Genomic DNA, 27,690 nt, shown 5'->3' on the forward strand with positions numbered 1-27,690 from the left:
CACACATGCAGTATGGCCGTAAGTGAAATGTATAAAATCTTCAATGTCAGCAAAAATCCGTTTCTAAACGTTTTATGCTTCTGAACCTTCAGCAGAACTAAGAAAGTTTGAATTCTGAACATTGTTTTAAAGCACATTGCTGAATACTATACTATGCTGTTTACTCCAGTCATGGTACAAAAACATACATTTTTTTTTTGTTGGTATAAATCTGGTGAGTCTATATTTAGGGCTAGCAGGGATATCCAAGGCGTTTTCCAAGGTGCTCCTCAGAAACAAACCCACGCTGGCAATATCTCAGCAACAAGACATCATACAGTAAACAACTTGGTATTAAAACACAACTTATTGAACCAGGAATTCAAAACTATCCATAACTCAAATCACCCAAAATGCAACTCAATGCCTGATTTGATGGGAGTGACTGGTCCCCTAACATTAGACAAATCCTCGATGGTTGGAAAAGCGCTGTTAAGGATAACATCGTCTACCTGTTCTTATCAGGCCATATTGCAAATGTGAAGTCAGGGGTTATGGAGAAAGCGTGCATCATCAGTGTCTCTTACAGAGAAAACCTGAGAGATTATCAACAATGCAGGTGCAAGATTCCAATTTGATAACCCTCCATCCTCTACAGTAATCCTTCCAATTTCGGTCTTGTTTGCTGTCAAATCCGAAATGCCACCTTTGTGATCCAATGGATGAAAAGTGGAATATGTGCACACCTGCTATCATACTAATGTGCCTTGTGTTAAATCGCAATAATCCCAGTTAGATGCCATCAGTGAGAAACTTGGATTGGGCTTTCACTCTAGTCTGGATAAAAGAAAGCCTGCTAAAGTCTCACTGTAAGTCCGACAGGCTCTGATTGTTCTGCTACCTTTGACTAGTTTGAATGGGCCAGTAAGTTCTTACAAGCTTTTGAAGGTAGGATTACAGACTCTAGAAGTTTGGTCAAGCCATCTGGTACAAAAGATCCCAAACTTGCAAGCAATCCATTGTATTTTGCCAAGTAGTGAATTGCAAATCAGGCCAACATTTTAAATAGTACTTAAAATAGACTTTTTTTTTTTAAAAGAAAGCTAAGACAAGATTTAAAACTAAATAAAACATTCAGATGTTGTTTTAGGGACCACTTTGCAAATAAGAAGAAAATAGCTCTTACATGCTGCCACTGGTCTCGGATCAGCGGACGGTAACGCAGGAAGTACTTAAGAGGGAAGGACTCGATGTCCGGCCATGTGGATGGGCTGTTCCAGGTCACCTCAAGCCTGCGTGCATTGTTGGGAATTGGTCTGGCCACCACCTTCTCTGGAGGATCTGGTTTCACTGTGGATCAACAAGGACATTATTAGAGCTTGTGTCTACATTGAGTCCTAATCGCAGCACTGGGGGACAGGGCTGTTTGGAAAAGAGCAACCACTTGGGATTAGTGCAAACAAACAGCATCAAAAAAGCACTTGATTAGAAAAAGGGGAAATATGCACAAGACAATGGCGTCTAAGTGTCCCTCTTCCTGCTGAGCGGAAAATCTATTTGACATAATACACACACATCTTTGAGAACATCCGCATTGCAACACGTCTCGAGAAAGTCTCTAGGCCAAAAACATCTCTGAATGCACGCAGTTCTTTCTGGGTCGCCCCATTGAGCCGAGGTTTATGAGAAATGGGCAGAGCACAACAGCATGGTCATTCTCTTCCTCCCTCCCCATGGCGGCTGAGGTTCACAGTGTTTGCTCTGCGGTTTAGCTTCACACACACAGACACACACACACAAGGACAAAGAGATGCCCTGAACCGTGGGGGTAAGCTCCGTCCAAACCTCCTCCCTCTCCTGTGTCTTAACTATTCATGGTACACACAGTTGGATTAGATTTATATGCAGAGTCCTGACCTGGCATGGCTGAAACACTCTTTTACAACTCGGAAACACTGTGTGGATATTGTTTAAACCGATCCTGGGACAAACACACGACTAGCCTTCTTTCAACCCCTCTCAGGCTTTTATGGAAGGAGGGCAGGCGCCGATGCCCTGTACACAAAAAACGAACAAATGCATGAGTGACCTAACAGGACGGACATGAAGCGGCATGACTGTGTAATGGAACATAAGGGCAACAAATCAAAGTGCTCACTCATTCTCTCTCTTGTTGATAAGGATGTAAACATTTTGCCCTTTGTAGGGGGGACTATGAAACCTTTTGTTTAGCCCAGGTGATGTTTTTCTGTCCTGCTAGCCATAACCTTAGCATGCTGAATGTAGTTCATAACATTATGCTGTTAAGTTATATGTATGAAAAGTGCGAGAATGGCCAACTTGAGTGGGTAGAGCCATATCAGTTTATATCAAGTAAATGTCAATTATTTTTTCGGGTTGAAATGCGCGGTACGTTTCACCTCGACTTGTGAGCAAACTGTAGACCCCGTCAAGAACGTGTGCCTCAGTGCTCAGTGACTCATGTGTAATTGCTTCTGTGTACATGATTACCTTTGTGTGCGCACCATTCATGGCATTTTGCACTTATTTTTTAATGAACACACTCGCTGATTCTGCTGTGTACACTCCAAACAACCACCGTCACTATTTCAATTAAAGATGTTTGTTGTTGGTTTTTCGGCTGCTCCCATTGAGGGGTCACCACAGTGGACCATTCGATCCACACAACAACTTGGAACAGGTTTTACACTGGATGGCTTTTCTGGTGCAACCCCCCAGCTTGGGACCGGCACTGCATCCAGTGGCTGGGGTTTGGGGAATGGCTTGGTATTGAACCTTCTGTAGCAGCATATCAGATTACTTACTGTATATTGTAGTAAAAGTAAAAGTACACATAGTAAAAGTAAGGGGTGAGGGGTCTGTCCATGTGGCATCAGGCATATTGGAGATAAATTATCCAGTCCCTGGAGAGGTACCTGTCAGGCATACCTGTTGCAAACTTGATGCCTGATTGCATTTGAGCATTTGAAGGTGAAGGACCTTGCTCAAGCGCCCAACAGTGGCATCTGGCACTTCAGATCAACAGTCCAACAGCTTAACCACGGAGCTCCCCTGCCCCAATAGTCAAGTGGTATTACGTGATACCAGTATTGTATGAGTAATTGAGCAAGGCATTAGAGCTGACACCAGCGCATCTATAACATAAACAATACCACTATACTTAGAATTAAACCGCCAATAAACCAGCATGCAGATTCGTGCATGCGTTACCTAACCGTTCCCAAATCATACACTAATCATAACTCAGTTTCTGAATCAAATCTAATTTGCTGTGGCCCGTTTAAAACGGGAGTCTTTCTCGCCCCATAAATCATCTCCATCACTAGGAGGCAAATATTTCTGCAGTTAATCCAGTAATCCAGATGGCATTAGCATTTTTATTACTATCAAGTATGCATGCAGCCATGCATGTAAACACTTCATTTAGTTCCTGGGAGCCTCTGCAATTTTTTCCCCCCATACTTATTGGATTTTTTTTTCATCCTCCAGAGACCAGCTACTCCCTTCTTTCCCAGTGCAGAGTCACTGCATGGGGTCGTCCAGCTCGATTAAGAGACCATTTCAGCAGTCCGAAGATATCTCCGTGTCTGACAATATAAGCCAGATGTTTTGGATACTTCCATTCTTTTGCCCCCGCTAAATGATTACAGGGCTATTCTCAGGCTGAGCATGAAACACAGACTGAGATGCCAAACATGATTTAGGTAATTGATACGAATGGCTGTGGACAGCAATGGTCTTCCACCAGCTGACTGGCAAAGGCAGGGTTATGTTTAAGCATGTTCAGCTTATGTCGATGTTTATAGGCTAAGTGTATTCATTTGGTCAAACCCACACAGCACTTCGTCCATCAAAACACTTTTACGGGCCATAAAATGTCTATTTTTAGGTATTTACTACTTCACTAATCCCTTGCTGCTACTTTTACATTGTCCTATTTTGAAGGCGTGTAATGTGAATGCCGGCAAGAGCTTAGTGTTTTTGGACATTCATTCATGAAGCATAAAAAAAACATGTGAGAGTGCAGATGTCCCAAGAAGAATTATAGAGATATACTATGGATATGTTGTACACATGGCATGCAAATCATCATGATTATTCACATGAGAAGTTTGTGTGAGAGAGAATTAAAGCAGCACCCATGTTTGACTCCTCGAAGCTGACTGCTGTGGACGCTCTCCCGAGCTCGTTGATCGCCGTGACGTTGACTCGGTAAGGAAAACTGGAGAAGAGCTCAGGAAACTTCACATGGCATCTGTTCTTATGGACATCGTCTCTTTTCACTTCTAGAGACTTCTGGTTGTGTCTGGGTGAAGCACACACACACACACACATACACACACACACACACACACACACAAAAAAGAACACCTGGTTAGTAAATTTGGTCATGTCCAGGAAAAATAAAATAAAGAACTGAGTATGCAGTTTCTTGTTTAAAGTTTCAAATGCACAGGGAGCGTTCAAGTCAAACCAAGACTTATGAAATATCTTATGAATGAAGCTGTAAAACAGATTTACTGATTTACTGACATTTACAGAAGACTTCAAGTACTCTGCCACAGTAAAATATTTGAATGCCGCGAACGTTTTTAAAGAAGGCACGAATGAATATCTATCACTGCCGTGGTGCAAGTGGAACGCCTGATCCTTGAAAACTGACGGATAATTTGTCACCAACTTGTGGAAGAGACGCATCTGTCTGTGGGGACTCTACACACAATCGTTCACGAACACTATTTGCACATTAAAGGAACTGGGCCTGTACCCTTCAGTTCTGACATCGCTCCAAGCCATTTCTATATGTTTGGACCATTAAAGGAGTTCCTGGGAGGCCAGCGTTTGCAGGCAGTCTGATCATCGCTCTGACATACTAAAAAAACTTTCTATCGTGAAACTTTTATTTTTGATAAAATCCACGCATTAGTGAATCTCTGGGATAAATGCATTAGTGTAGCACTGATTTATACAGAGAAATAAAGTGTTGGCTCTCATAACAGCGTTTTGTAATTCTGCACAATCAAAAATCCTGGTTAAACTTGAACACTCTTTAATACCTTAGAGCCAATCATTCAATTATTACCAATGTTTTGCATTTTGTCAGAGTTTTAGATCACTTACACATGACACCCATTGCTGTTAAATGCTCTTATGCACAAATCAGAAGGTTTGGTCTAATCTTATATCAGCTGCAGTGATGCTGGATGCAAGGTTCATATGAATAAAGGTTCATTAATGCTCTAATAAATTAGGCTTTCTAACATTTCTATACAGACTGATAAAAAAAAAACATTTTTTCTCAATTGTTGAAGTTTTCTAAAGCATGTTGTTATTTGACATTTTTGCAGAAGTCTCCAGTGTCAGTCCTCTTCCACAGATTCTTCAATAAAAAGCTGTATATTTTTGTCTTTTTATTAAATTTACCATCAGAATGACTGCTTAAAGGTGCTATAACATACTTGACAAAAAAAACTGACTTGTTTGGCAGTGACTATGATTATATCATTTTGTTTATTAATTAATAAACCTGTAATATTGGGTGAATTGTTTAGGAATAAAAAGAACAAAACACCCAAGAACATGCTGCATGCAAATGTTTCTAATGTAATGGTAAGCAAATTGCATTAATTAATTTCATTCAACAGCATGCACCTTTACGCTTTATTCCTCACTCGTTACACTGTTATCATTTGCCGAACAATTATTATCACATCACTTATATGGTTTCCTCATTAGCGTCCAGCATTCCTTTTTTTTTTTTTTTTTTTTTTTTATCAAAGGGATAGTTTTGCCACAAAGCATAAGACAAGAATAGATTTGCTGAGTGGGACATTGCCAGGAGTCTGCCCCAGGGTGCTGCCTGCCAGAAAGCCTTTACTGTTCTTCTGATATCACTTCCTTTCCCTAGAGCAAAGGGACTGGCAAAAAAAAAAAAAAAAAAAAAGCCTCAATCTACAAAAGCTAACAGTATCTGGCATTCATATTGTTTTTTCGAGAGTTGTTTCATCTCTTTCTAGTTTTAACACTTTCAAAAATTAGGATATTAAATTATTACCTCGTTTGTTAATAGGATTGGTTAATAAAGGCCATTGTTCCCTAATTAAGGGCCAATTTTTAATCAATGTGTTGAAAGTCACACTTGCGAGTTCAGAAGCACAGAAACGATTATTCAAATGTGACATATTGGCTGTAGAATATTAATGAGGAGCTGTCTGCTGTGAAATTGCCTAGTGACATTTGTGATCGGAACAAAATGATCCCAGAAAGGCAGCTCTTCGGCATGGCACAAGGCCGAGACACGGAGGCTGCCTCTGTAGAGGCCTCTCTAGGGCTTACCGTGAATCGCGTAGATTTCGATAATTAAGGACAAGGTTTGTTTTTTTTTTTTGTTTTTTTTTTTTAGAAATAGTGCCAGGTAGAAATAAAAAAACATAGACGAAGAGCAGAAGAATAAATAAATGATATAGAAAGTGAGTAACAGCAGTTATGGTTCAAAGCTTAAGGCTTTGGGCTACTCATCAGAAGGATGTGAGATTAAATCCCAGGACCACCTTGAATCCCTGAGCATGGCACGTAACCCTCTGCTGCTCCACTGTATCCTGGCTCAAGGATATGTAAGTCATATCGGCAGAACGAGAAAATGTAAATAAATGTCAATAGCGGGAGAATAAAAAGAAGAAAGTGACAGAATGAGACAGAGAGAAAGAGAGAGAGAGAGAGAGAGAGAGAGGGAGCTCTAGTCCATGTCTTGTTGTATCCCACAAGGGCTATGGGCTGAGATTCTGAGTCCTGTCTCTCCTAGTCAGACAGGCCTAATCAGCTCTCACCAGGGAGAAGCTGACTGCATAGATCACTGATTCAGGCGGGCCGCTTTCTTACACGAGGCCAGACACCACATGACAGAAAGAGAAAGAGACAGACAGACAACAAGATAGAGAATGGAAAAAGGGAGGGTTGGGTGCCAGATGAAGATTGAGACAGTAAGCAGTAATAGAAGCAGATATCAGCAAAGTGGGGGGACTAGCCGTATAGGAGAAAGAAAAAAAAAAGTGACAAAATATCTTACTGGACGTCGACTTCAAATTCCGTAGGGATGTATGTGGGATGCAAGAGGTGCCAACTGCAGTAGAAGCCCTTGGGGTAGGTGTTTGATCGGCACGTCACCTGCGGTTCCCTCGGAGGAACTATCGAGAGAAAGAGAGAGGGTTGGGGGGGGGGGGGAAGTCAGGAGAAAGAGAGAGAAGAAAATAAGCACTTTGTCAAGCCTACTGCAACTCCTCAGATAACCATCAGTCGTCCAAAACATCAGTCCCAGAGGTCTCTTGGCCTGCAGTAACAGCTTGCATGTAAACCTATTTGTCTTTTCTTTGGTGAAGGATTAAAAAAAAAAAAAAAGGAGAGAGGAGGAAAAAAGGATAAGAGAGGAGGAGTGGAGAAGTGGGTGTGAAAGGAGAAATGCAATAACCGCCCCAGCCCTCCTTTCAGATTAGGACTCTTTCTCGCACCACCACTGGACCGTGCCGCTCACCACTGAAATTGAAACGGATGACTCGGACCAGTTGCCCGGGTGATGCATAATATTAACCGCCTCTTCCTTTCTGCCGCAGACACGGGCTTAAGCCTCGATGCCAAGTGAGCACTTCCTTTTTCCACCAGAAACAAAGCCGCTTTAAGGCCTCAGCTCCTTTCAGCACTGATTACATTAACCACTGTCCTGATAACACAAAGAGGACAGGAAATAAAGACCGACTGTGCAGCATGTCAAAAAAAATAAGTTACTGTATTTTGATAGTCGTGTGGTACTTGATATTAGTTAGATGCATTTAAAGAGTTATGTACGAGACTTTAGCACTTAGCACTTACAGTACATTATTTATTGTCATTTGTCAATGTCGGAAAAGTCATTAATAATGATGACGACTTGTAATGATGAGAGCGCCATGTCCATTATACGAAAGGCCTTCAACTGAAGTGTTCCTTGTGTTTATAGTGTAATGTTACAAAGCCCATTTTGATGGCAGTGCACGACTGACTAATACACTAAGTGTGCTTTAACACTCAGCAGCCTGTTTGCCAAGTCAGTGCAGAATTAATACTTTTTTGCTTGCTAATTGGATTCGTTTGGTTTCACACATATAAGTAAAAAAAAAAAGATTCTTGTAAAACTGTCAGAATTACAGCGATGGGAAAAATGAGTGTTGTCAGATCATGAAAAATCACCTGAGAGCTTAGAGCCAGTGGTAAATAAATGATTCAATAATTACATCATGGAACTAGTTGAAAAATTTAGGTTACCTCATCGAGTGTTTCTTAATATTATGTTTAATACTTCATCCATTATATAACAATGATTATACAATATGTTTATTCGATGTAAAGAAAAGGACATTTCACAGAAATAAAAAAAAATGCACTAGAGAATACAATGAAATAATTATAAAAAAAATTATGCCTAGTGGCTTAGTGGTAAGCACTGTAGCCTTGCATGTAAACCTCTTTAGGGTCAGGGTTCGATTCCCACCTCAGGTCTGTTAGCATGTTCTCCCAGTGTTTGGTGGGTTTCATCCCACAGTCCTAAAATATACAGATTAGGCTTATTGGGATTCCCAAAATGCCAATGCAATGAGAATGAGAGTGTGAGTGTATGGATTGGCACCCCATCTAGGGTGTAGGGTTAGGCTCCTGGGATGAGTCCAGGCCCCCTGCAACCCTGTATACAGGATAAAGCCATGAGTGAGTGTGCCCTTTGTTTTAATTAAGCAGTTTATATCTGTAAAAAAAAAATTGCCTCCTGCACTCCAAAATACACCACTTGTTTGGTTCACTTCCTGCAGTTGGCTGAATTCAGGGATTCAGATTCTTACCGCAATCACACTGTGCTCTAAAAGGGCCGAGATCGCCTCACTCGGATGCTGCACTGGTGTGATTCCTGCCTGACATACTGATCCATCTTCAATATATTCCACATAAAATCTTTCCAAGCTTTCCAATTTCCTCTAAGAAACCAATTCTATTTAATTCTGTACTTTGCTTTTGCCTTCCAACTGACCCTGACACTCAATTCATTAGTCCCACTGGAGGATCAATCTACAAATGGTCTATGGGCTTTCAATGAGCAGAGCAAGCCTATCTGTAGAAGATGACATCAGCCCAGCCTGAACAACATGCGACTGCAAAAGGGGGTTGCGATATATATACATAGTCTGAACATCGGAGAATTCTTCACTGTGTTCGAGATGAGAAAGAGACTGGTGTAGCAGAGTGAGCCTTGGATGAAGGGGCTGGATGTCAGAGAGTACGATGACCCCAAAATTCCTGCCGTGAGCTTGTCACTCTGAGGCTTTGGAGGTTCTCCTCAGGAGCCGCATTCCGCCCCAGCCTTCTGGCCACAGGGGGCCTTTCCTCAACCCGGGGCCAAACAGGCACTCTGACAGCTCACATATACCGGAACCCCACCAACACACACACACATACACTTCACTTCAAATGAAAGCAGACGGACATCTACACAGAGGAGCATCTCAAAGACGCGTTCTGTAAAGAGGCGAAAGCCGCAAAACAAAACAAGATTGCTTTTTCAGGAGTGTTTGCTGCCTAGCAACGTTTCTATTGTTCCCTTTATGTTTCGCTTTTCCCCCTTTTTTTTCGGAGGGCACAATGTTTTTGAAGTGACAACAAAGAAATACATCTGCATTCTTCCCTTTTGGGTTTTGTCATGATTTCATCTAAGGTTCTTTTGCCACAGCAACAGCTTTAGCCTTTAGATTAAAAAAGTAATCATTTAAGCCTACCAAAAAAAAAACTCCTAATTGCAAATAACTGGCAAACCAATTTATCAAAAGCACACACAACTTTAATCTAATTTGCTTCACAAGTAAGACAATTGCAGCTCACTGATACGTCTTAATCAACCCCTGATTACACCTCCAAAGGCATGTCGTGTTCAAAAGCTAACTGACGTGAAGAGCTCAAAAAGGAGCATTCCGTAGTCACCATAGTTAAAAAAAAAAAAAAAAAAAAAAAGATTGCTATTGTTAAGAAGTGATTGTGGATGGATTGGTGGATTTGAATGAGAAGGTTAACTGTGTGTGTCTACGTGGACTTTTGTCCAGCGTTTCTCAGGCCTCTCCTTTGTACTCTTTTCAACGCAGGAATGTGCATGAAGAAAGCAGGGTAGGGCTTCTCGAGAGCTTTCCCATCCCCGGTGACCATAGGAAAACCGAAGCAGCTCAAGCTTGTGCTTTTACTCCGAAACGGTGTCACGTCTTATGTAGGGTAGTTAAACCATACCCTCGGAAACATGTCAGTGGTTGCAAACCTTAAAGGGAAGGTACAAAAGGAGTTAAGTACTATTTGTAATAAAAGCTGATAATTGCACAAGTCAACGGAGTGCACCGATTTAGCTGTCAGAAACAGTAATCACGCTGACGAGAAAAGTTCTGTTCAGCGTCCAGAGCCTTTGGTGACTGTTGACTCAATTTACTTGTAACATATGAAACCGTTTGTCTTTGGCCTTGGCTGGATGCTCCATAACCCCACTTTACCTTCCAACGTTAGACATCTCACAGAGTGCTGACAACATAATTTAAGAATTACTCCTAGTCCAAGCCCTCTAGAACTTCAGGTAAACTCCTCAACACTTTATTCCACTTTGACAATTGAATTCTTCTGACAAAATTTCCTTGCTCAGATAGGAGCCCATGGCCTCATGCTCATCACTTGCATAATCTTTAAAGTTAGTTAAAGTGTCGGCACAATGAAAGACACGGTCGCAGGGGTCAGCTGACAAACGTCAAGCAGACAGGTCACATGAAAGGCATGTGAGTGGATCCAGGGCAACTCCCCTTATCATTTTTAAGTAGTGACTCCCCTCCCGATTGCTTCCTTTTAACAGGTATGGAATGCCAGCTATGCATCCAACAATTGGAAGCAGACATTAGTGAAGGGGGCTTGATGGAGGTAGAGAGAATGAGGATGAGAAAGGGAGGCAGAGGAGCATTTAAACCCACCTAAATGAACAGCAAGCTAATTCAGACACTTAACAGGCACAAGACACTTACGTAACTCACTGATTTGCCGATTTAAAACTTGCATTATATGTGCTTTTGGAATTCCAAACTGGAAAGTATTTGCACCGTCTGTATTTCAGGCAGTTGCAGACTAAGTTAGCAGTGTTTTTGTCAGGCTAGAATTATAAAATTGTTTAGTTATGAAGTTAGGAAAAAAAAAAAGATCAGTGCCATCAATGTCATTACATTATAAAAAAAGTTTTTTTAAACATACATAATGACAATCATCTATAGACTATGTGCACCTCCAGGGTCCGCGTTCGATTCCCATGTTTGTGTGCATGGAGTTGGCATGTTCTCCCTGTGCTTGGTGGGTTTCCTCCGTGTACTTAAGTTTCCTCCCACAGTCCAAATATGCAGTTTAGGCTAATTGCCGTTTCCAAATTGACTGTAGTGTGTATGTGTGTATGTGTGTGAGCCCTGCAATGGATTGACACCCTATCCAGGGTGTACCCTACCTCGTGCACTAAGTCCCCTGGGATAGGCTCCAGGCCCTCGTGACCCTTAATACAGAATAAAGCGGTAGAGACGATGAGTGAGTGAGTGAATCTATGTGCATGAATGTACATAATGGGAAAATGCTTGTTTAAATGTCCTGAAAGTGAAAGTTGGTATTTCTAAATTCCATAATAGATGCGAGGAACAATCATAAAGTGTACCTAATTTACACCCCCCCCCTTGATTTTCTTCAACGTTTGCTCCCACACTGTCTGTAGTCAATGTCATTAAACCTAAACGGTTTTCTCTGGGTATCTCTACGTAAAGATCCACAACAAGCAAAGAAGAGTCAGGAATTCAAATGGGAAAAACCATTATCATAAATTACCCTGGTGTCCATGGTGAAAGTGCCTGACTGGCATCTCTTCGGGGAACGATTCAGCTGCCTCGATGCGTGCATGTAAATTCATCTCGTGTCTTGGATGCTAATCGAACGTCCAATATAAAGAAAGCCCTGTAAATCCTGTACGGAGGTGCTTATCTAAGTTGAGAGTGCCTGGCATATAAGAGACCACAGCTTACACACTTGGCTAAATGAAATGTGCCAATAAATCATCAATCTCCATTGAATACGTAGGAATGAACAGGACCAGTGGTCTCTGATTATCCAGCCACAAAACCCTCTATGCTCCTGCTTACTCTCATATAAACAGAACATGGTGGTGTTACGCTAGCTGCATTTTGCTGCAGAAACATTTTTACATCTCTGCTGTTTGTCTTCACGAACAGGACAAACAGAATGAAAGACAAAAGGGAGAAGAAAGGAAGGAGTCAGCAGCCTTGCTGGAAATGATGTTAAAATGTCATCGAGGCTAAATCCAATGCCCCCTTAGCTGTAGTAAATCACTAGGTAATATTTTGTGGACGCTTAACAATCCATTCAACAGGAAATGCATAGGGAAAAAACACTGAATATGCAATTTCTTCACTAAAATGATAGTATAAAAGAGCTCTGACATAGCATGCGTTGTAAATGCATTTCATTTGTTAAAAGGTCAAGGCTTGGGTTTGGTTCAGCATTGTTGTCAGGGCAGGCTAAAACCTATTTCGAAGGCCCTAAAAGTAAAGTAAAAGAGTTGTTCGTATCACACTTTTGAGTTATACAGCTTTAAAGAAGTAGATTTTTTTTGCAGCCTTACACAAGTAAAGACCACTGAGAACTACCCCATTAATTTATGGTCACAGCTGTTTAATACCTTTTTTTTTTTTTAATATATATATACTTTTAAGTGTTGATGTTCTGCTGTGATTGAGAAAAAAAAAAAAACAAGAAAAGACAAGTCCCAGAATATGACTTTTAAAGACTCAATTAAATGGGAATGGCAGAAGAACCTTAGGGGGGCTTCTGAGTCATCCAAAAGAAAATTACATTCAATACTCTCTCTTATGTTAATCAGAGCATCAATTAATAATCATGGGCTTTTTTTATTTTATGTATACGTGTAACAGGTGAGTTAGAATAGCTTGGAATAGCTGCAATGTCTTGGTAGAAACATATTCTTTCCCTCACTCTCCCTGGTGGATATCATTGTTTGGTGGAGTAAAGTTAGCAAGTAGTTGGGAATTGGAAAATTGAAAGGCAATATGGAAAAAAAAAGTGAAAAAAGAACCTAGGGATTGAAACCGCTATCTCACTTTAAGGTGGATGGGAATTTGGAGAGAGTGAAGAAAGGAGCTTGGAGAATGTAGAAGTCTACATTTCATTAATAAACCATGAATGAGAGAACTGTAACAAACTTACATTACAAGGTTCATAGAAGAACCCAGAACTACCTGAATGCACGGAAGTGGACAAATCTATAGTAAAAACTCGTAGCTTGTTATTCTTCACAACTTAACATGAGCATACATGCACCACAATCCATCATACTAGCATTACAGGGGGGCCAACCATGAGACACCAATCCTTACGCATTTTTATTTGTAGAGCAACAAACCATCAAAAAGAAAATTGATGCCATGCTTGAAAGGGCATAACTATTCCTCCAACATCATCTCTGGCCATCACCAAGTTGAATTGGTATCCAAGAGAGAAGGTAGATTGCGATTCTGTGTAGACTCTAGTAATTTCAAGACCTATCTTGAAGGTCAATCAATTTTGACTTGTAGCGTGGAATTACAGTATTCAAGATATCAAAGTGGGTATTGCTTATAAAAATGGAGAGCATCCAAAAACTTGCAGTGAATTGGTTGAATATACAATTTAAATTTCTTGGACTATAAAATGCTGCATCTATGTTCCAGGGTCATATGGAAATAGTCTTGGCAAAATTTAAAAAACATGATTTAAAAGCAAATGTTGTTTCCTTTACCACGAAGAAAGAAGCTTCGTCCACCTCTTTTCAGGAATAGCAACCTGGTTTCCCTACTTTTAGTTATTCGACAAAACAACACTAACTGCAGCAGTATAATGACACATTTAGGGTCATTACATGACCTATTTACTCATTTACATTTACACATTGGCTTAATTATAATTAAGACTGAACAGGTGAGAGGGTTAATTGCCTTACTCAAAGACCCAACTGGGGCAGCTTGGCTGTGCTAGGATTTGAACTCATTCTTATTCTCCTAGCAACAGTCTAAAGCAGTGATCATTAAGACACAACTTTGATTAATAACACTTCTATGATGCCACAAATCATGAGGATCATGAATGGAGCCATGTGATTTAATCAATTATGCTTTTTAGTCAATATGTTCTTGATCAGTTTAATTAATTACAGAAACTTCAAAGCACTTTTATAAGTCGCTCTGGATAAGAGCGTCTGCCAAATGTGTAAATGTAAAAGTAATTGAATTGATGGGTCAGGTTTTTTTTTAATTCACAAGGTTAACCTTCAAATATAAAATGATCTAAAATTGAATAATTGACTAAACATACTAAAAATAAACACAGATTACATAGAAAATACACACTGCTTCCATCTTCTGCAATTCCTCCCATTTTGTGAGAGTATCACTTCTTTCTCCTTTTAGATTATGTGCTCTTGGTTGAGTGTGGAGCAGAAAATTACTTCCAAGAAAAAAAACAATCATATTGTCATGACAATCAATAACATTCAAAAACCATTAATAAGTTTAATAAGTACAATATTTAATCATTTATAGACATTATTAGATGTTTTAATGGTTTAAATCCTGTAATAAATATAGCTGTTTGAGGCAAATCAGACAATGCACATGAATAATATTGAATCAAATCAAAAATTGCATTGCCTAAAAAGAAGATTGATTATTAAAATGATTTTATTTCTGAGAAAAGATTCTTAAAATGTATATCTGGAATGTACAGTATATTTGATAAAGTAGAACTTGTTGATATTTAAAGACTCCTGTGCACTCGATGGTTGTTTATCAGCCCTCAAGTGGCTCTATATGATTGCAGGGATTTGACTTCATGGTCCTAAAAGGAAAATTTGAATGTTTTAGTGCCTGGCACTTTATCATACATTTCACATGCCAATCATTACAACTACACACTGATTGGTCTGACATCCCTAGAGAAAAAGAGGTCATCATACATCCGGCTGCTGTCTCACAGCCCAAAATACCCATTCACTGGTCAGACTATATCATAATCATCACTATATATCATAATTCAGGCTAAAAGTCTAGTGAGGCCAGAGGGGAAACCAGCACCCAGACAAAATTGGATTTGTGTATAAACATCTGTTCTCTGGTGTGTAACAAGCAGCAAGGGCAGACAAACCTTATTTGTTGAAATTATCTGCCCTAATGCAATCCACACCAAAATGGGCCAGGGTGCACGTACAGGATAGATATTATGGGTCCTCTACCTAATCATGGATAATTACAGTAAATAGGTTGAGCCGTTTCAAATTCAGACTGCATAAAATAGCCAGAACCACTTTACACATTTAGGTATTCCTAGATATTTGGCCTCTGACCGATAGACTACAGTCTATCATTCGCAAATTACTCCCAATTAAGAACAATAACTGCCTGTGGGCTCTGCAGTTCATGAATTTTGTATTTTGCCCTAAAAATTCTGCCTGGCAAGATATTTTCAGCTGAGATTGCAGTGGGAAGATAAGTAAAGAACCCATTTGCAAACCGTAGCACTTATAAGAGGGCAACAACATCACCTTCAGGTTTGCACAAACGTCAAGAAAGCACAGATTAAAGTAACCAATCAGAAAAGGTGATCATTTGTGTAAGGACTTGTCTCTTGCCTTATCTTATGCAAGCATGACTTGCAATCATAACAAAACGCAGAAGGGTTTAGAATAAAATAACCACCGAACCACTGAATCTTGAAACTAGACATTATTTTGACATCCTTTAAAAAGGAGAGTGTTCCTAACATGTATTGTCACAGCGGGTGTTTAAAAGCATGTCCACAAGATAAAATATGCTATTATTATTATTATTATTATTATTATGAAAACTATGAGTTGATAATGTACTCATAGGCTTGATGAAAGAATGTTGCTAATTGTTGCAATGCTTGTCCTTATAGACAACTACTGTACAGTATGTCAAAGAGTCAATATTGTTATGCATAAAGAGAATACTTCATTTGTCGTATGCATGTGCCTACAAGATTTGTTGCACTAGTTTAAATGCCTGCCTACAAATTCCTGGAAAGCAAGGAAGCACAGCTTTTAAGAAGCTTTTTAGTAAAATGATATTTGAGAGAAGGTACATATTTTGGGCTTTACCAAACCAGTGAATTAATGCAGAATCAGTTTGCTTGAGTGAGACTACATACCTGAACTAAGAACTGAAAGAACAATAAAAAAATGTAATCAAAATATTTGAATTTCCACTACATTATATGTTGCATAATAATAATAAAAAAAGGAAACCACCAGGACTACGGTTGCTGTTTTACTTTAGGTGTCTTGCAATATACAGTATGCATTACTGCAATATTAAAATATTACTGTATGATGTAATCTTTATCCCCAAGTGTATACCAGTCTGAGGAAGAGGCAAAGGAATCTAGAGAAAAATACTAACATGCTGAAATTGACCACAGATACAGTTAGCCTTCTGTTCTAAGAGAATTAAGAATTACTGGAGCAAATCAGTTATTTAGCTTCCATTGAATAAATGTTTACTGCCCACTTATGGAATAGAGACAAATAGATATTTTAGGATGTTTAAGGGAGTTCCTGCGGGAGGTTCTGGGGAGGTTCTGCTACTCTGACCGGACTTTGAGGTCAAATAGACTATTACTGGAAAAAAAACAGACTTACAGAAACAAAATTACATATATTTACTTTTAAAAAAAAGTACAGACTGTAGAGTTCATTACAGTGCAGTTGATATCTTCATTTAAACACCGGGTCTTCATTCAACAGATGGACAGTCATCTGGTGACTTCCTGAAATTGAGCTCTTATATCAGTGAAACATCATCATTAATAAGCCTATTAAGATTGAATGAACAGAAGGCGCATGACTAAGCCGGTAATCTTGTGGAGCTCGGCTTGATCCTTCAGGCATTCATAGTTAATTAGTTGGAAATAGAGGGCCAGGATAATATTTATTTCATATATTGTATAGAACAAACAAGTCTAAATGGACTTTTAAAGGACAGTTAAAACCTTAATTTGCTGTGCATCATCAGCCTTTAACACATGTCAGCCTGGTGTATAAAGATCAAGAATCACATACTAAATATCCAACAGGGTGGAGGAGATACCCCAATACAGACAAACATCTAAAGTAGAACCAACATCAGAAATAATGTATAAAGTAAATATGCTTAGGCTATATTTATGAGCATTTGTTATTAACTGAAAGAATGAGTGAAGTTAGCTGATACCTGAGGCGACTATTAATAATTAAAAATGTTATATTTTGGACTGAGATTGAAGAAAAAAAAAACTGTGCGATTGTATTACAGAGTTATAATGCCATGAATTTTTCATATCCATCCCAGCCATAATTCAAGGATCCAGTAGAATGCATGCTTAAGGCAAAAGACAAAGGTATCTTTGTGTAAAGTTGATCTGAACAGATGTGTCATTAATCAAGAACACCAGGACAAGTGTCAGTAGTTTCAAACAGCTTAAGCAGAGAGTCAAATGCCACACTTTGATCACTGAATGTCGGCATACAGTATATCTTTCCATTTCCCAGAAATAATTGCATGATTAGAAGGTATGGCAAAGAAACCTGGTGTCAATTGAATCCTTAATAATTTTCTGTTAGTGGGAATTTAGACATGCTTCAAAGGACGGGCAGCAACAAATACCCCAAGCGTCAAGTTGCAGCTCTTAGATCTTGCCAGTTCTGTCATCTCACAGATTTCATTTAATATCAGATTACTTAGTTGTGAGTTAGAAAAACATTAAAGAAAACCAAAACAGGTTTAGCGATTATTCTTTTCTTCAAATAAAATCGCTTGTTGGTGGTTCACACACTAAATGTGAAAGCATGCTTGAGTGTAGCTCTGGGAGGTATCTTGCCCAGTCTCTGGTGCTGTGGCTCTAATATTACACAGAGTGGCAGGGGATAAATGAAGGCCATTGTGTCGGCGGAGCTCCCTGTCATTCCACAGTCATGCTAATGGCTTTAATCTGACAGTGGACTCCGGCTCCCAGCATCCCCCCACCTCTGCATTCCTGTCCCCCGTGTCATTCGCAAGAACCGGCAGCATTACATGCCTGTTTGTTCCCTTTGTCGCATAGCCTTCCCAGCTATTAGGGCTCAGAGGAAGGAGGAGGGCAACAGCCTAAGCAGGGCATAGATTTGTGGGGGTTTCCCCTCCTTGCTGACCGCGTTGGTTCTCCTGCTTCAGACCAGTCTCTATTGTTTCCAATCAGTCAAGAATTCGCTCTTGTAAAGTCAAGGAAATGCTTCTTTAATTCTGTGGAAATCAGACCTGAGGTTAAATATTTTCATGCAGTTTGTGCATGAGTCCTGACTGCAGGTAACAGGGCTCACAAACTCAGCTGCAGGGCACTAAAAGTTGTGTACATTGCCGCTGTTGCTCCCTTATTATCTTAGCAGCAGGAGTAATTGAGCTGAAAATCAAAAGGCCAGCCCAGTCCCAAGACATGACTTAAAATGCCAAGGTAATCTGGCGTGGCAGGCCCAAATGCAATTGCAGTTTAATGCCACATGGGCACTTTTAGAAAGCAGTGAACAAGGGCCTGTTTTCATCCTGACACAACACATCAGTGGATATATTAGAAGAGGCTAAGCTTGGGTAGGAATATGTCGTCTCCTAGGTAAACATGCTATAATATCCCTTAAAACATGTATACAATAACTTCAAAGACAATTCAGTATTTGCTACTAATTCAGTGGCTGTCTGCCAAATGCAGCAGATCCTTAGAAAGTTTAGGGTTTAAACTGTGGATTAGAAGTCCCATCAAGGGGATTAGTCTAAAATATGTCTGGATTTTGGCACTCAAACTGAAAGCATAGTGAAATTCCTGCAGTAGAAAAGGTGTAGCAGGAACACGTCGTTCCAATGAACCGGCTACGGTGGGTCAACTTATACACCTGCAGTGTGAACAGGGTCCTGGGCAAGCTGATTTCTAGCATATAATGTGTCACAGCTTCATTTCTCAAGCTGAAGACGGATGGCTGTTTCCCCTTTGAGAAGGAATGCTTCGATTTCATCCAGAATTCCAATTCGTCTGAGTGTGCTAGGTCATCTGACCTGTGGGAATGAGTTTTTAATACTTCAGCAGGTTCCTCCAGTTGGTTTCAAATATGAGAGCTGTCCAAAATGTCACTGTGCTCCTCCATCACAACAAGCTGCAGTTACCAGAGGAAAGATTGATACGAGAGCAACTGAAATAAGTGTATGGCAACTCATATGACATGTTAAGCAAACACGGTGGACATAGTTATTTTGTGGATGAAATGCGCTCTCTGATTTCAGCCTAATTTTCTATGAGATTAAAATGACAAGTCAAGCTGAGAGGTTCCTTTATAGCATTTGCCATCTCACCAACAGCCTTCCCTCGGAAATATGAGGTAGGTTAATGTTTCTGATTCGAAAGCCAATAATCCCAGAAGGAGATTCATGGGAGCTTGGTTTTCTGCTCTCAAAGAAAGCATAAATGATCTCTCAGTACCCAAGTAAAAAACAGTGGACGATTGGAACCAATTTGCGTCAACTACAAATCATGGTAGGTGTTCATACAAATTATTGTTTTATTTTTTTTTTACTTCATTCATGGGTAAGGGTTAAGGTGCTGCTTGCCAACTCTGGTCTTGTATTACCCCCTGTCCAACCCTTGTCCCTGCTGTAACCCTTCCCTTCCTACCTAAATTCAGGCAGGGGTCCTAGTTAGCTCATTAGCCTAGGAAAGACACTGAGATGGGAAGAACTGTGGGTACTCCATGACCTGAGTCAAGAACATCTTTTCCACAAACAACTAGAAAATGTTGAAAGCAACCAAAAAAAGAAAGCAAGTGAGTCCTAAAGGGTTAGAATAACAGTCAGCTGGAATGCTAGGCGAGGGTAAAATGAGACAGATTGCCTCCAGCACTATGACATCCAGCAGCTGTAACTGAATATTGAATTTAGGAAGCAGGGTAAAGAGGGGAGTGAGGAATTGATTATGGCACTTTGCAGCTGCGTTTGGGGCCATGTTCTTTCCACAATAGCACCAGTTCCACAAGGATGAAATCAATGGTGGGGTCATGTCCAGCTCAAGAAGGTATGATTGCCCAAAGGGTTATCATGTTTATCTCTGTCTCCCAGGACAAGTGTGGAAAAAGGACATTCTTCAACCTTCTTCAAATTGATGCAGTGTTGTGGAGGCAAATAGAGAAACATACCCTTTGTGGCTAGAGTAGGCACTGCCATTGGGTCCCCATTAATGCCTGGTGTAGACTATCCAAGTCTGGACCACAATGACATTCCATAGCCAGCCACAGAACCAATTAATAACTATAAAAATTACACAAGAATAACACAATACCTATCTAAAAGTGATAAAGAGGTGTTTTGCTAAAGCTTAATTACGCAAAATGTCTCTTTTTGGTGTCAAACAAGTTATAAACCAGATTCATTTAAAGGACAAACCAAACCAAGCTGAAGGATATAAACAAGCAGACAACCCTGACACCAGTGAATGTCCTAACCAAAGCTGCCACTGTATTATCCCACACTCTGAGCCATTCACTGCCATACAAACTGCACCCTTGCACTGCACTCAGTGGTGACCACGGATTACAGCATGGACAGTGATTTGGGGAAAATATGCAATTTCACATTAGGCTTTTAGGGCTTATGGGCTAGACACACAAGCCTCTGTCTCTACTAATGCCAGTGACGTCTGCAATGAGGACAAATCACCAGGCCTCCGCAGACAGTGTGCTTCCATCTCCAGAGAATCGGTCAGATTCACTCTCAGACATCTGGTCCATTTACAAATTGGAAAACACAATTTAAAAGAAAAAAAGAAAAAGAATGAGAGAGTGAGAGAAAGAGAGAGAGAGAGAGAGAGAGGAGGAAAAACAGTGTACAGACGCAAGTTTCGGCAATAAAAAAAAATGATTTCCTTTGCAGATACTAACTAATATTGTTTGCTAACCGTGAAAGAGCATTGCGGTTGCAATTTTAATAGTAAGCTATCTTACGTTTCTTTCTCATGCATGAATTCATTTTTCACTAAATGTCGTACTATTTCAAAATACTCACTTTCCATGGGCAGGTACTAAATAATGTAAAACCATTTCAAGGATATTTCTACATGCTACAGGCTGTTGTAGTGTCTGATACAGAATAATTTTCTTTAAAGAAGCTTATCTAGGTAAAACAAAAATGAATAAAACATCAAATAAAGTGAAAGCATTTGTTTGTTTGTGGTGCTCTCCATATCTCCCCTCTGGTCATCCTCCTAAAAGGATTGAGTCTCTCAGTGGGATTATGTCTCTCTATACACAGTATAATGACTGTGTGTAATAATTAATGGGATTAGGAGACTGCACAGTAGCTAGTCCAATCTTCGCCCAAGGCCAGACTGCCCAGTGCCTTCTCCACACATCCCGCCATTAGCAGGGCCTTATGGAAAGCAGCCCGGAATAAACTCTGTCACTCTGTCACACATTACCATACATTTTTAAATATAACATTTTATTCAATTATGCAGGTTAAATGAAAAGAGTTGGAAAAATAGTTTTACAGCAACAGGCTGCAAAGTGCATAAAGATACAATTCAAAAACTGGCTGCAGCAACCTCATTTCCCCGCTCGTCTGTTCCAACCACTCAGCATTCAGTTTGTTTGTTTTTAATGCTTGAATAATTCATACTGTAGGTTACTGTACAACACCAAAAACATTTCTCCTTTAACCACCCCTCTCCCCCCCCCAAAAAAAAGAGAGCCAAGCCAAGAAAGTCATTCAAGACTACATAAAAAAAAATACAAGAAAGTCTGGCTCAACACTTTCGCATATTATTTCAGGTCAACACACATGGATCTTTTCATGAAAGATACCCCGGTTTCCCCAACATGTTGTATTTAACAGGACATGACCAGCATCATATATATTATATTTTGTTTATCAGCCCATACATGCAAAATAGACTTCAGTTGATTGCTCAATCAATTAATTAATTCATATACAGTCAGTTAATGCCTTATTTTGGTCAAGATTTCAGTGTCTCAGACACCAATCCATCGCAAGGCTCCACTTCCACAAAATATATAGTAACCAATGCACCAACTGCCCTGTTGGGATAAATCCATGCAAACACAGGGAGAACATCTGAACCTCTACAAACCAACCCAATCTCAGCACAGAAGGAGCGGTAATAATAACCAGCAACAGTAATAATAACCTCTACTTTTTGTCTTTTTCTTCAATATCATATCTTTCCTCAGGGAAATTTTCTGAACAGTAGTTCATTTGGGTTCAAATTCAGGTGACCCAGATCAGTATCAGGTCAGATAATAACAAGCAGATGGAAGAAACAATTGATTTCCAGAACATTTTTCTTGACCTTGAGTAAAAAGGTAAAAACTAAAAATTATGCATCATTTTTCAAGCGACTTGATGCCCCTCAGCACCAACTTGATAATACAAAAACAGGACATCTTTTACATAACTGAGCTACAAATATGATTCACTTATATATTTTCAGCATACTGTATAGTTTGGAGTCCTTGGTGGCTATTAAACTAAAATATTCTTATGTTAATTTGGGAGAAGTGTGTCAATGAGGCACCTCGAAGAAAGTTATTATAAACATTAATAAGAATAAAATGCTCTTAAAAATCCCTCTTATATCTCTTTAACAAATTAATGATGTTTTTCAAAAAATGTTCTAAAGGATTTCCAAATTGCCTGTAGTGTGTGAGTGAGTGTATGTGTGTGAGCCCTGCGATGGGTTGGGACCCTGTCCAGGGTGTACCCCGCCTCGAGGGATAGGCTCAAGGCCCTCACGACCCTGAATACAGGATAAAGCGGTATAGAAGATGAGTGTGTGAGTGAGTGTTCTGAGAGGAGTTGAAAATGATATCAAATATAATATGAAATACCTGATTACTACATACAGTATGAAGTATGTTGTCTTGTTTTGTTTAGTTTATTTGTTGAGTAGAATGATTGTACAATTGGGGTGTGAATGTTGCTTATTGTGTAATGTCTTCGATTGTCAATGCAGCCTAGCTAAGAGATGGCTAAAGGGTAATTTTCTTGGAAAGCATTGCCTTGAAGAATATTTTATTGATCCACTGAGATGTTTAAAGGATCAGCACAATGAACAAGAAAGCAAGAAATCTTTCCAGCCCTCAGATATCACTGAGTGGTAAGTAAAGAAGGAATAACTACACCATTTTGCACTCTGTTTAGACTTTAAGAAATTGTAAAATAAGAAAGGAAATTGAGACCCAGGTATGCAGAGACTATTGTAAGCCTGGAAAGACAGAAGAATACGTTTCTTTATGCTTAAAGGAAACGTGTCTTAGACTAGAGTCACAAACTTATTCTCCAGTTGTGAGTTGTCATTCAATTTCAATTGAATTTCAAGTATAAATAACAATGAGATATCATTTGTCTTACTGTCTGTGGTATCATAATGTAAAAGACAGCAGATTGCAGTACACCCAAGGATGGTGATTTAAAATAATAATAATAATAATAATAATGATAATAATGATGATGATAATAATAATAATAATAATAATATATAATAATAATAATAATAAATATAATAATAATAATAATAATAATAATAATAATAATAATGAGAGCGGTCAAATCATACACACAAGTGGCCACCATGTGGCAAGTTGCATAGCACACACATATAAATACATTTTCATCAAGTTTCATTTATTTATTTTTAAATGGGCTCAATTATCATTTTTAAAGTCTGACATCCTAAATTCACTCCTGAAAGTTAATTGGCAGATGGAGGCCATATTGCTAGAGTAATCATTTCTCCATTAGAAATCTATTGAATGTTTAGTACAAATATGCAATACACAACATTCCAGCTCACACAGATTTACTGCTCCTCAGAAATTGTTATTTGGATTTAACTTTACCCCGATCTCATCAGTCATTCTTTTGAATCTTGTCAGCATCTTGTTTATTACATTTTGTGTAAATCCATGCAATCCGTCGGGAATTACAGCTGTTTCAGTTAAATAAGCTCTGCCCAACTTCTCCTAAATGTCAACATGTTTTTAATAATTAATCCCATTTAGATTGTCAGACTGAGTAATTTGAGACCAACGTTGTGACAATTTTTTAAAATGAAATAAATAAATAAATAAAAATCCAAATAAATCCACTAGTTTTCAAAAGGAGGTGATGCTATGCAAATTTCTCATGATAGAATCAGTCAGAGCTAAATGCTTCAAATTGTAAATGTCACAGTAAACCAAAAAGAAGAAGGAGACACGACTCTTTGGTGTCATATAAATTGTTACAGTCTTCCAGTTGTTGTTTGTCTTTTAGGGCGTCCTTCATGGACCATCTGATCCATACACAACTTGGAACAGGTTTTACGCCAGATGCCCTTCCTGACACAACTCTTTCCATTTTATCCAGGCTGTATCCAGGGGCTGGAGCTTGGGCATTGGGTGGGAGTTGAACCTGGGCCTTCCACATGGCAGGCGAGAATCCTACCACTGAGCCACGACGCTAGGCCACCACTACCCACACATAGCCTTTTGGAAAATCTTCTGTTCTAATCCTTACAAAATAATAGCATCCCATATCCGGGTGGGGGAGGGCATGAGGAATTGGCCCATAAAGCCACAATTTTGTCTAAAATTTTCGGCCTACAAAAATTCAAATACAGCTTTGGAATAGTTGTCGCTTGGACCTCTAAAGTAAATGTAAGTAAAATTTACTTCTTCTTCTTTTACACCTATTATAAGTTTTTAGTCTACAGAATTATGCTCCACTCATTCTTTATTAAGATTTCTCCATTGTCTCTGTTAGGATTGCTGATATCCAACCTGAACCATGACTCATTATCTAGGACAGACTCATGAAGAATGTCCCAATGGCATCTCTTACAATGACAGACATATTTTATTATCTACATCTACACCTGATCAACCTCTCAGGAGAGCGTCACCATGGTTACGACAGAACTAAACAAACCAGTCTTATATAAATGATAGGTATGATGTCCTCAAACAATTAGTCTCAAATATGAGAGCCAAGCTCTCACCACAAATGTTTCAGTTAAACTTTCAATATGTTAAGTAAACCCAAGTCTCACCGCATGGCACTTATTATTCTGTTCTAGTTTCAAAGGCTTGGTGTAAGCTCTAGTAAAAATGCATTCTAAGCCTTAAGGGTGGGAAATAAATCCTTTTGATTCACAATTTTTTTTCATATTGCTTGTTGTGGTCATCCATTCTTTATGAACGACAAGATCGCCATTCAGAATAGGCATCTGCGCCTTTCTGAGCTATTACTGTCAGTATGAGTGTGTCAGGAGATAAAAAAACAAACAGCAGGCTTCCTTTTTTCATGAAATATGCATGACACTCCTATTTCGGCTCGATTTTTCATTCATAGTTCATCGTCCGTAGAGGTCTTTAAAAAAATGAACTTCTACGGTACGTGTATATCACCTGGTGCAACACATCGACTCCTGGATCACAGCAAGCTGTGTGTACACGCACGTTAAGTAATAAATGGGATTAAATTGGACATGGCCATGAGTAAGGGATTATCATACAGGTATTGATCTTATGTGCAGGAGAGCATTGTTTAAGAGCAGCTCTTAAACAACCATGACCAATATGAGTATCAAAAAGTAGGTATAGTATTATTTTTCATCAGAGGCTACAACAACCAACCAGGGAGGGCATAGTATTAACGTGCCACATGATGCCACTAACTGCAACTTTTTTTCGAACCGGCGTAACACACTCTGAGGACAGCGCTATCCGCACTTTCTGCTTTTGTGAGCTCACAGATGCCCGTGATTGGTTGTAGGACTGTTATTGATATCAAAGAGCTAAGTGCCTTCCATCCCACCCCTCTAAGAGAGCCCAGCCAATCAACTGCGTGAGACTACAGCATCATCCGGGATTTGAACTCACAATGACTCCCCAAATGATAGGTCGGACATTTTACTGCTGTGTCAGACAAATGAAATATAAAGTATAGCATAAAAGTATAAAACAAAATGTCTAAAGTTTCTGAAAGTCAAACTGAACTCAGCAGCGCCCCAGGCCACTTTAACACCTATTAGTCTGTGTATAGCCTCTGTCTCCTAGTAAAACTGATACTTTTGTTTCGCGTAGGTTTCAGACTGCACATAATTTTAACAAACCTAAAAAAGAAAAAAAAATGGCTAAGGGGTGTGTAGGGAATTTATATATTGGTCCAAATATCTCGAACATAAAACATGACATTGCTACAGCGCTGTAGTTCTGTCCTTTACCTCAGTTTGCACCTCGAGGCTCTGTTCAGCAGTTCACATCTATGAAAAATGCTCCATGCCACCCGAAATACACGGTCTGTTCGGTTCACTTCCTGCATTCGGGTCAATTCAGGGTCGAATTGTTTTCTCACTGCGATCAAACCACATTAGACCAACTGCTGCGTTCCGCGCAACAAATACGATTGCTGTGTTTTCACCTGCATAAATGAATCACATCAAAGAGGTGACGACGACGACACAAAACAGGGTTCGACACAAACAGACTAACAGACTAAACATGTAACAGCCCTCTTATGTAAGAAGAAACAAACATGTTGGGTTAGACCGCAGACGGCTTGCTTTCCGCATACATTTTAATCAAACATCTAAAAGATGAGCTGCGCATCCAAATGGGAAACTGTTTTTTCGTGTTGCGTGCATTTGCTATTAGTATGCGCTAGACAGTGTGCAGACAATAGTTGACAACATTTAATGTATTCGTCTTGCATAGTGCATTTAATCCATTTCAGAAGTATATTCCATAGACTGGGTGGCTCATCCTCTCGCACTCTAGCAGGGGCTGAATTGTCATTGTCCTAATCGTTGGCACATATATATATATATATATATATATATATATATATATATATATATATATAAACCTCCTGACCCCAAGATTTTTCTTTAAAAGCACATCTAACAAAAAGGCTAACATCAGTTAGAAATGAGAAATGAATGTCCATTTTTATGTATAGGATAAACAAACACTAGTGTTATCAGGGTTCTCCCTTAACAGAACACATTGAGTGCATTAAACTTGTAAAAAGCATGTAAACTAATCTTGTCCATTGGAGACCCTACTAAGACCCCTGGGTTCGCTGTACTCTTAAGCCCTGGGAAAGTCCCAAAGCTTATTCACATACACACAAACTGGGTGGGAATTCTCAATGCCTTATCCACTAAAGCCCCTTCAACACAAAAAAATGAACAAAACACGCATGATTTGTTCTCTGCAGAGGAAACGTTTCCCAAAGTAACGCTCTACTACTTTAGCACTTTTGTTTTTTAAAAGTATCTCACTACAGTATGTCACATCGCTAATTAGCATAACAGCTTAAGGCATCGGCGATTAAATTCTTCCAATAGTCATGCCTAGTGACCAAAGCCATTATAATTTAGAGCAGATCATCAACTGCTATGTCATAACACGGCATATTCTTAAAATACTGTATCTCTGTTTAGACGTCCACACGTGACCTTGTAAACGACTTAATGCAAGATCTCTGA

The 27,690-nt window shown here is 39.4% G+C and overlaps 1 protein-coding gene across 1 annotated transcript in view; it reads right to left on the reverse strand.

Annotated features, from left to right (window-relative positions):
- The window catches only part of cntfr (ciliary neurotrophic factor receptor), a 187,061-nt gene that overhangs the window by 39,600 nt on the left and 119,771 nt on the right, over positions 1-27,690 (reverse strand). The window contains exons 4-6 of the mRNA XM_053476323.1: positions 7,067-7,184; positions 4,140-4,306; positions 1,166-1,329 (exon numbers count right to left, since the gene is read on the reverse strand). Coding sequence (XP_053332298.1) covers positions 1,166-1,329; positions 4,140-4,306; positions 7,067-7,184 — 449 coding nt within the window. The remainder of the gene's footprint in view (positions 1-1,165; positions 1,330-4,139; positions 4,307-7,066; positions 7,185-27,690) is intronic.

The sequence above is a fragment of the Clarias gariepinus genome, chromosome 17 (assembly GCF_024256425.1).
Source record: "Clarias gariepinus isolate MV-2021 ecotype Netherlands chromosome 17, CGAR_prim_01v2, whole genome shotgun sequence".
Lineage (NCBI taxonomy): Eukaryota > Metazoa > Chordata > Actinopteri > Siluriformes > Clariidae > Clarias > Clarias gariepinus.